We start from the raw sequence: 10,558 nt of genomic DNA on the forward strand, positions 1-10,558 counted from the left end.
TAATCAAACATTCTCTATTTATATATAACTAACCATCATTTTATCAGAGTTGTGTGTATGTGAGTCGTGCTTCGATCCGTGTGTATTACCCCTGCCAGTGGAAAAAAAAATCTATTACGCAATCCAGGAATGCATTTCTGCAATAGTTCACATGCACTGAGGTGACTAACTTGTTTTACCAGACACGTTGCTGAATGAAACAGACTGAAAACCGAAGCTGACATTTATGTGGACTCAACCCTTGAACTCAAACTAGTATCACAAACATTTTCAGTAAATCTACAATCTAATTGTCCCAAGGCTCTTCAGTGGGTCTTGACATGAGTATGCTTATGTAAATACACAGACATATGCTACGTAGGTTTTCCATTTGCTTTATGCTTTACTGATAACAAACAAAGCCCAAGGATCTAGACTTTGATCCGCCTGAGTGTTTTGGGCATACTTTTACCATAACAAACGTTCAGGGTTCTTGGATATTACTTCTGTAATACCTTGTGTTTTGTGTCACTGTATTTTTTTGTTTGATTGAGGCTGTGTGTGTGTGTGTGTGTGTGTGTGTGTGTGTGTGTGTGAGCGAGAGCGATGGGGAGAGACAGACAGAGAGGGGAGAGAGTGTGGGCGGGACAAGGACACAGAAGGGAGGGATCATGCCATGGTTGAGACATTCACTACATGACTCAACCTACCATATACCAGTTACCTAGCAATGACAGAACACACTAACCACAAAACTGTTGGATTTCAATGGATACTTAATTACCGTATTCCCTAACTGCGGAGATTTGTAGCTTTTTCAACCAAGGGAACTCTGACAGATGGATGTGAAGATGAAATATCAATGACAGAACACACTGACCACAAAACTGTTGGATTTCACTGGGTACTTAATTACTGTATTCCCTAACTGTGGAGGTTTATAGCTTTTTCAACCAACGAAACTCTGACAGATGGGTGTGAAGATGAAATATCGATGCTGTAAGTATTACACATGTATGCTCATGTAACCACTGATCACAATAGCATACAGAAAATCACATACGTTATCTGAAATTACATGGTTAGGCTATTCTACCATGGCTATCATTCATTTTCACTCTACCAGTTGAAATTGAGCAAGGCACGTCACAAATGTCTTATCTAATCGCAGCTATAATAGGCAGCACCTTGCACTCTAACCATAACCCTAACCCTCAGGTATTCATCTCCATTCCTTGATATTGCCTACAGTCTGATATCAGGACATTGGTTTCAGTCCAGACTTCTACCGAAGCCCAATGAAAGAAAATAGGACTCGCTCAACTTGTTTTCCATGTGTCACCAGAAATACGGAGGCGTACTGATAGGGTTGTGTGTGGATATATCTGACAACGGTTGGCACATCATACTCACAGAAGAAAAAAACACCAGTGCTTGAGGATTCAAATGGTACAAACCCCTGAATGTGGCCAATTTGAGGACAATTATGAAAGTGATGTTTTTTGAGTGGTCGCTTGCAATCCTGCTCTCCATGCAGCTTTTGGTTTCGGCATCGAAGTTGGAGATGATTGACTATGAGAGTCAACACGTCACCTGCTCAAAGGTAATATGCTAACGATCCTAATAACAAGAGAGGTCAGCAATCATGGAGTGTGTGTGTGTGTGTGTGTGCCTGTGTGTGTGTGTGAGAGAGAGAGAGAGGGACAAAGAGAGAGGATTCAGAGGGGAGAGAAAGATAGACACCAACAATCATGGTTTATTATGTTGTCACATCACACACTCAATTTCCTTTATGTACTGTATGCCACGATCTGTTAATAATTTAATTTAAAAATAATAATAATATGAAATGAAAAAAAATGAAAAACACCTTGCACGTCACTTATTTAATGTCTTCAAATATTTGAATATCGTTTGTTTATTGTACAAATATTTAATGACTATGTAATGAGATCACAAGCTGGCAATAAGGTCTACATACTACAGAGCACACTTTGTCAAAAGACGTGTCATATTACTGTTGCATGTAGTGTCATAACAGCACACAAGGAAATCAAACAAATTGGTGGAAAAAAACTATAAATCCATGGCTCACCAACACCTGTCACCTCAACAACATCCTGTTTCCACAAGTAGGCCTACACAGCTATCTAGACTCTAGGGCCTTGGGAACTAAGGAGAAGTTTGTGTATATATATACATATATAGAGATATATATATATATATATAGAGAGAGAGAGAATGTCAGTCATGATTAAAACTGATCCCACAACAGGTATGTTTGTAGTTGTGTAGTCACTGTGTATGTATGTATGGACACACCTACTCATTCAAGGGTTTTTCTTTACTTTTACTATTTCCTACATTGTAGAATAATTGTGAAGACATCAAAACTATGAAATAACACATATGGAATCATGTAGTAACCAAAAAAGTGTTAAACAAATCTAAATATATTTTAGACTCTTCAAAGTAGCCACCCTTTGCCTTGACAGCTTTGCACACTCTTGGCATTCTCTCAAACAGCCAGCTTCACCTGGAATGCTTTTTGATTGTGGAGGCCAGCTCATCTGATGCAGCACTCCATCACTCTCCTTCTTGGTTAAATAGCCCTTACACAGCCTGGAAGTGTGTTGGATCATTATCCTGTTGAAAAACAAATGATAGTCCCACAAGCGCAAACCAGATGGGATGGCGTATCGCTGCAGAATGCTGTGGTAGCCATGTTGGTTAAGTGTGCCTTGAATTCTAAATAAATCACAGACAGTGTCACCAGCAAAGCACCCCCACACCATCACACCTCCTCCTCCATGCTTTACGGTAGGAAATTCACACATGCGGAGATCATCCGTTCACCTACTTTACGTCTCACAAAGAGACTGCGGTTGGAACCAAAAATCTCCAATTTGGACTCATCAGACCAAAGGATACATTTCCACCAGTCTAATGTCCATTGCTCGTGTTTCTTGGCCCAAGCAAGTCTCTTCTTCTTATTAGTGTTCTTTAGTAGTGGTTTCTTTGCAGCAATTCAACCATGAAGACCTGATTCACACAGTCTCATCTGAACAGTTGATGTTGAGATGTGTCTGTTACCTGAACTCTCTGAAGCATTTATTTGGGCTGCACTTTCTGAGGCTGGTAACTCTAATGAACTTATCCTCTGCAGCAGAGGTAACTCTAGGTCTTCTTTTCCTGTGGTGGTCCTCACGAGAGCCAGTTTCATCATAGCACTTCATGGTTTTTGCCACTGCACTTGAAGAAACGTTCAAAGTTCCTGAAATTTTGATGGACGGTCATTTCTCTTTGCTTATTTGAGCTGTACTTGCCATAATATGGACTTGGTCTTTTACCAAATAGGACTATCTTCTGTATACCATCCCTACCTCGTCACAACACAACTGATTGGCCTGAAATGAAATAAGAATGAATGATGTTCCACAAATTAACTTTTAACAGGGCACACCTGTTAATTGAAATGCATTCCAGGTGACTACCTCATGAAGCTGGTTGAGAGAATGCCAAGAGTGTGCAAAGCTGTCAAAGGCAAAGAGTGGCTACTTTGATGAATCTCAAATATAAAATATATTTAGATTTATTTAACACCTTTTTTAGTTACTACATGATTCCATATGTGTTATTTCATAGTGTTGATGTCTTCACTATGATTCTACAATGTAGAAAATAGTAAAAATAAAGAAAAACCCTTGAATGAGTAGGTGTGTCCATACTTTTGACTGGGACTGTATGTTTGTATTCATGAATACAATATAGTACTTATTGACATTTGTGTAGTCACTCTGTATGTATGGATGAATACAGTATGCAGGTGTTGATCTTAATTTGAGCCAGTTTGCTACAGTAGGAAAATAATCCTGCAGCAACAGGAAATGTTAAAATAATGGACAATTTTGTAAGGGTTGATACTTTTTTTCAGGGCAAATCAAGTCGGAAATTTCAAATTAGAAATTTCAAACTTTAGAAGCCTTTTTGGAACTCAAATACACTACAAGTTTGCATTTCCTGCGGTGCAGGAAAATTCTCAGCAACAAAAGAGTGATCAAATTAAGATCCTACATCTGTAGTACTTATCAGTAGTTATTTAGTGACCTTGTATGTATGGATTACTACACTACAGTATAATACTTTTCGGTGGGTGGTCATCACTGTGTCTGTATAGATAAACACGGCGTAGTACTTACATACAAGGTAAACAGTTTATACCGTTGTATCTCACCAGGGTCTCTTTAACTGCACAGTGAAGGCATGTGCTGGGATTCCGATCCAAAAGTGTCCTGTGGATGCAAAAGGGCTGTCGGTGCAGCCTGTGCTGTGCTGCAGACAGGGCACAGCATGCAGACCTTGCCTACACATTCGCCTTGACATCCAGCCCAGAAACGACCAGACAGGTGTGTGAACAACCTACACACACTTTTTTTTCCATTTCAACCTCTGCAGTTACAATGTGAAACACGATGTGGAAAGTGTACCCATATTAGCTTCTACTGCATGGTCCCTCACGTTGTGTCAGTAAGTCATGCCGTCGTCACTCCTGCGGTCAACTGGGTTCTCTCTGTGTTTCAGCATCGTACGCGAGTGTGTGTTACACTGTGCCACAGCTAATAATGCCTCTGTGCAAAAAGCTCGAGTTCACAGTGATCCCTGCTGCTCCGGATGAGCGAGCTTCATCCAAGGTATATTCCATATGAATTCCCGTGTGAGTGTGTGAGTGTGTGAGCCTGTTTTGTGATTCATCTCCATGCTCTCCTATATACTCAGCAGGCATGGCTGTCACTGCTGCTTGAGTCTAAAGCCCTGTCCTTCAGCAGTCAGGTGACTGTGTATGTTTGCAACCTTCACTCGACTGTGGTGCTTCCGTCAGTGGATGAAGGTACGGTCTTGGAATTCCCGTAGTGATCAAACAGCTTACGTCAACACATATTTGTTTGATAATGATCCTCCGAGGATCCGACTGGTTAAAATCTGATAGTCAATTGTTTCTATCCGTCCTTAGTGTGCTCATCCGCCTCACAGGGAGTTGTAGAGGAATGTGAAGGTGAGTTACATGTTCTATGTTCGTTTGTTTCCATGTTGTTATTGCCATAGAAATATAAGTACTAGAATGGTTGTACCTATTCAGGAGTGTACCCATAGGACTAAAGCAGGGTGTATCGCATTCAATCTGGTTTAAAACCCATTCTAATCATTCTAATTCTATGATTCTTGCACCTCCTGAGTCTTGGTTGCAGACACATTGGTCTTCCTTTAATGGATCGTCCCCAATAGAGGGTCTATTGATGCTCAGACGTTCACCACACTATCAAGTGCGTCCCTGTTGAAATGCAACAGCTTTCCTAGGGTTAGGGGTAGGGACAAGGCTCGGCAAAGGGTTAGGGTTATGGTTCAGGCTAGAGCTAAGGTCAGGGTTAGGGTTAAGACTAATGTTAGGGCTAGTGGATAGTTGAACATTTGTTGATAGTCGGATGAGCCTATATTAACCATCTGTAGGGGTCTATGCAAATTCCAAACCAATATATATGTTATTCATGACCATTTGTTCTGTTTTTCCATAATGACTCTGGTTTATGAAGTGAGAGACATGGTTAGACATGTGCAACTCTGGAATTAGAGTAAATGGCTGGGTTTCGCTGCTCTCTAATTTGCCGGTGTGTCTGTCAGTCCCCAGTTTCAGCACTCCGATTGATCCGGAGAGACGTGAGGTGATGCTGCGAGTCGCAAAGGAAGTGGACAGTCCCTACCACCTAGAAATGTGCCTACAACATGAACATAATGGAATGTGCAGGGTCCGTGTTGTACTTGGCTTTCCTCCCAACTCAGTTATTTATATGCAATATTCTTCTCAGACTTTCACTCTTCCCTCTTCGATGATAACATGTTGTCTGTTGTCCTACAGACCTGGAAAGAGAAGTCCCTTCCACTGCACTCTGTCACCCCCTGCATGTGCTTCCAGGTACTGTTGCTATTTCCCCCTTAGCTATTATCAATCTGTATCGGGCCAACTTTTGTCAGTTGTGATATTACTACACACTCACACATCCAACTCAGTCTAACTGACAACATTATCCCCTTTGTGTTGCTCATTCGAGTTCTCTGGTTTTGTGTGTAATTGGTGTGTGTATGTGTGTGTTGTGTGTGTTTCAGTTGTGGTGGGATAAAGGAGACGAGAGGTCTCGTCGATCTAGGAGCTGTCCTTTTAGGAACAACACCGGTAAGAGATGCAGCGTCCTCCTTGTTACACGTGTTCCACTATGACAGTCATGAATGTGGGTCATGGAGTTGATTCCCATTGCTTCTGTAACTCCCCTATAAAGTATCTTATACCTTTATCGCTCTCTTCCAGAGCTGTTCCAGAGGAACCTATGGGAGAATGTGTCAGTATCTGTGGTACAGGGCCAGATGAACAGTGGCGGTGCAATGCTGTCCTGGAACCTGACTGCCCCCTGTAGGGTGGAGGCTGAAGTGTGGCCCTGCCAGAGAGATGCAGGCGTGGACAAGGACAGATGCACAGAGCTGGGGGACATTAGGCAGCGTCTGTCAAATGACATATGGAGGGAAAATGACAGGGGACTCTGGGTACGTATACAGGAGCATTTGATTGGTGCCTCACATTTTTTATCGGTGCATCTTTAATGTCCTTTTGTCATTGGGATGTGCTCTTATCATTTGTATCAATTGGTTTTGTGTTTTTATGGTGTGGTGATATATGGATAAGACAGATTATTTTATGATTTTTTCCCTTCTGTTTCAGCTGATGCCAGGTGTGTTTGAGGATGTCAAACCTGGCCTTGATCTCTGTGTGATGGTAAGACACTTCTACTGGTTGACTCTGTAGGGGACTTGGCTCTAATATTGAACTTGGATCCTGCTGTAGCATGATGGGAGCTCATCTTATAGTAAATGTGTGTGTGTGTGTGTGTGTGTGTCCATCCTTGCAGGTGAAGGTCAAAGGGAAGAACAGTGAGCTTGGCCCCTTCTGTCCCATTGACTGTGAGTATTTTAGGAAAGGGCTGAAGTATCAATATACTAAATAGTATCAATATAAGTATCAATATACTAAATATGGACCCTACTAAAACTGATACATGTACCATTTCCTGACCACTTCTCTGATTGTGTGTGTGAAAAGAAGGCAGTTATGTTTAAAATCTTCATCATCAATCAAGTATTTACTTGTATGCTTTATGAAACAAATGCTCACAAAAAGTTGATTGGTCTGTTTTGCCTACCTGTAGGGACTGATAACAAGAAATTCTGAGGATTGGGAAATAATTCATATCTGTACTTCTCCCTCTCAGCCAGATGGTGGCACTGGCGCTGGGGTCTGCTGGTTCTGGTCTCCCTGATGCTGGTAGGCCTAGCAGGAATGTGTCTCTATTTCCTGCATGGCAAACTGAAACGTGAGTCATTCTGGTCAGATCTCCCCCAACTAAACACAAGCAAAGGCTCTGTGTGTAGAGACAAAAAAAAGTGTTACATTTGTGTTACTATTGTGTTAGTGTTGTGTTATTGCGCTACTCTGTGGTGAAGTGAGAGCTAAGCTCTTCTCACCACAAATACGCTCTCTGCCTCCCGCCAATTCATTATTAATAGTGGAGAAAGGGGGAGCTTTAAAGGAGATCAAGATGTAGAGAAAGACAATAAATCCGATATCTTTTCTATTGTGCGTATTCTTCAGGCTCCCACTTCTCTCAATAGCACTATTCATTCTTTTTTTTTTGTATTCTAATTTTGTTTTTTTATAGCTCTATTCATGTATCTCTCAGACTTTTTTCTGGTGGGTGTTGTTTACTACAGTCAGGAATTTGGGGGGGGGGGGGGGGGTCAATGGTCAAAGTTTTTTTTGTAAAGGACAAAAAAAACTCTCATTGAAAATGACACAAGGGCCTCTGTGTTACAGAACCATGTCAGGGTGTATCATATTACATTTCTGTCTCTCCAACAGGGTGGGCATGGGAATGGCACCAGAAGGAGTGTGATCAACGTAAGCAGGTTTCTCATAGTCCAAATGTACAACATGTAAAATAAAGAAGATACATATTTATCTGGCAATAATCCTTGACAAAACAATGGAAAATGAATGTATTTAACTCCCCCTTCCCTTCGGCTCCCTTCCTTCCTTACTTCCTTCCCTTTGTAGTACCTATAAGGGGCCACGTGGTGCTGCTGAGCCCGCCGGATGTGGATAACTCTGTGTCAGAGCTGGTATGTGAGCTTGGCTCCTCTCTGCATGCCAGGGGCCTCAGTGTGTCTGTGGACCTGTGGAGTCGGGCTGAGCTGTGCTCTCTGGGGCCCCTGCCCTGGCTGCACTCCCAGCTGCAGCCCCTGGACAGCCAGGGGGGCAGGGCCTTACTGGTACTGACGCAGGCAGCCTGGAAGAAGGCAGAGGATTGGGGCCAACAGTGGGACCAGCATGGCCAGCAGGGAAGGGACATAGCCCAGGCAGTGGAGGAGAAGAGGCTTCTCCAGGGCTTGTCCTCCCCATACGCGGACGTGTTCAGTGCCGCTCTGAGCTGCATCAAGGTGGACCACCAGCAAGGGCGCGCTGGAAAGCGCTTCCTCCTGGTCCACTTTGAGGCCCATTCTTCCAAGCCCCTCAGCAGTGAAAGGGATCTCCCAGAGTTGTTCCAAGGGCTGCCCTTGTTTCACCTGCCCTCCCAGAGACAGGAGCTCCTCGTTCAGCTGGCCATAGGGTCTAATGGGCCTAGGGCTGGTATAGGTGGATAGAGGGGCTGAAGGACACTCTATTTACGGGCTGTCTAAAGGGACTCCAGGGTTTGAGGAGAGACAGTGGGATACCTGATGAAGGGGTTTCCCCATAATTATGTTGAGTGGAGAACAGCTGGGAGACTGTGCCCTTACAGCAGAGCAGTCGCCCTGAGGTCTAATTCCTCCCAACCATCCAAGCCTGCTCACATCATCACCCCAACACCCCCGGCCACTTACTTTACATTAGCACTGCAATACACTGGACGCAACTTGTTGGATGCAGAACCCTTGGATTATACTGTATGTGGTGATGTTATGAGGGCTAGAGTTATTGAGAGTGTATGAAACAACAACACAGCTGTCACCTTCCGTACACCTTGAGGATGGACTTCTATGTGTGACACTATTATATAGGTTAGGGGAGACCAGGGAACAAAGTAACTGTTTAAGCTTTTGTTTGGTATGAAAATAATATTTGATGTAGATTGATTATCTTTTTATACAAACACACATATCTTAGCTACCATTATACACTGTAACGAAGTTTGCAATCTGTTGAAATGATGAGAATAGAAAGGTCATCACACAGAACAGTAGAAACATATATGGCAACTAGAAATCAAAACTGGATGGCCTTCAGAGATAGATGAGAGGGGTTGAGGGTGGCTGAAGGATGGGACTAAAAACAACAAAAAGATAACCAATGTAAAGTATACTGTGTCTGTAAAATGTATATATATATATATATATATATATATATATAAATGTATAAGCTGGACGTAGAAGTCTAAGTATTGTTGTCCATTAGTTTACTCCAATAGGGGAGGGGGTGGTAGGGTTGAGGAAAATAATAAATAAAGAATAAATATTTATGAAAAAATACATATACAGTACAAGTCAAATGTTTGGACACCTATTCATTCAAGGGGTTTTCTTTATTTTAATGTTCTATATTGTAGAATAATAGTGAAGACATCAAAACTATGAAATAACACATATGGAATCATGTAGTATCCAAAAAAGTGTTAAACAAATCAAAATATATTTTATATTTGAGATTCTTCAAAGTAGCCACCCATTTGCCTTGATGACAGCTTTGCACACTCTTGGCATTCTCTCAACCAGCTTCATGAGGTAGTCACATGGAATGCATTTCAAATAACAGGTGCGCCTTGTTAAAAGTTAGTTTGTGGAATTTCTTTCCTTCTTAATGCGTTTGAGCCAATCAATTGTGTTGTGACAAGGTATGGGTGGTATATAGAACATAGCCCTATTTGTTAAAGACCAAGTCCATATTATGGCAAGAACAGCTCAAATAAGTAAAGAGAAACAACAGTACATAATTACTTTAAAACATGTAGGTCAGTCAATGCAGAACATTTGAAGAACTTTGAACATTTCTGCAGGTGCAGTCGCAAAAACTATCAAGCGCTATGATGAAACTGGCTCGCATGAGGACCACCACAGGAAAGGAAGACCAAAAGTTACCTCTGTTGCAGAGGATAAATTCATTAGACTCACCAGCCTCAGAAATTGCAGCCCAAATAAATGCTTCAGAGAGTTCAAGTAACAGACACATCAACTGTTCAGAGGAGACTGCGTGAATCAGGCATTCATGGTCGAAATGCTGCAAAGAAACCACTACTAAACCTCTATTTTCTTATTCTTATTTCTTTTTAGGCATCATTTTTTGGGGTGTTTTTTTTAAAATTTATTTTATTTTAATTTTATTTTATAATTAGTTTAAAAAAAATCCCTGCATTGTTGTTTAGGGCTTGTAAGTTAGCTTTTCACTGTAAGGTCTACACCTGTTGTATTTGGCGCATGTGACAAATAAGATTTGAATTTGATTTAA

General features: G+C 41.7%; 1 protein-coding gene across 4 annotated transcripts; it reads left to right on the forward strand.

Moving 5' to 3' along the window:
* Window positions 1-680: 680 nt before the first annotated feature.
* Window positions 681-9,674, forward strand: LOC120063676 (interleukin-17 receptor C-like). Of its 4 annotated transcripts, none has more exons than XM_039013975.1 (15): window positions 681-978; window positions 1,198-1,582; window positions 4,217-4,385; window positions 4,561-4,670; window positions 4,756-4,867; window positions 4,991-5,032; window positions 5,656-5,780; window positions 5,891-5,947; window positions 6,139-6,205; window positions 6,338-6,570; window positions 6,746-6,799; window positions 6,933-6,984; window positions 7,293-7,394; window positions 7,940-7,978; window positions 8,135-9,674. In XM_039013975.1, the coding sequence occupies exons 2-15, from the start codon at window positions 1,466-1,468 to the stop codon at window positions 8,719-8,721; spliced, it is 1,866 nt and encodes a 621-aa protein (XP_038869903.1). In that variant the 5' UTR covers window positions 681-978; window positions 1,198-1,465; the 3' UTR covers window positions 8,722-9,674. The 4 variants fall into 4 exon arrangements, with proteins under 4 accessions (XP_038869903.1, XP_038869921.1, XP_038869909.1 ...); XM_039013993.1 differs by having other exon boundaries at window positions 4,759-4,867; XM_039013981.1 differs by having other exon boundaries at window positions 1,231-1,582.
* Window positions 9,675-10,558: the final 884 nt, after the last annotated feature.

Source organism: Salvelinus namaycush, chromosome 2 (genome assembly GCF_016432855.1).
Source record: "Salvelinus namaycush isolate Seneca chromosome 2, SaNama_1.0, whole genome shotgun sequence".
NCBI classification, from domain to species: Eukaryota; Metazoa; Chordata; class Actinopteri; order Salmoniformes; family Salmonidae; genus Salvelinus; species Salvelinus namaycush.

Bases quoted from the DNA above. Each gene is read 5' to 3' on its own strand.
- LOC120063676 (XM_039013975.1), top strand. From the start codon at position 1,466: ATGAAAGTGATGTTTTTTGAGTGGTCGCTTGCAATCCTGCTCTCCATG. The intron at 6,985-7,292 runs GTGAGTATTTTA...TCTCCCTCTCAG, and splicing joins CCCCTTCTGTCCCATTGACT to CCAGATGGTGGCACTGGCGC. The intron at 7,979-8,134 runs GTAAGCAGGTTT...TTCCCTTTGTAG, and splicing joins CCAGAAGGAGTGTGATCAAC to TACCTATAAGGGGCCACGTG.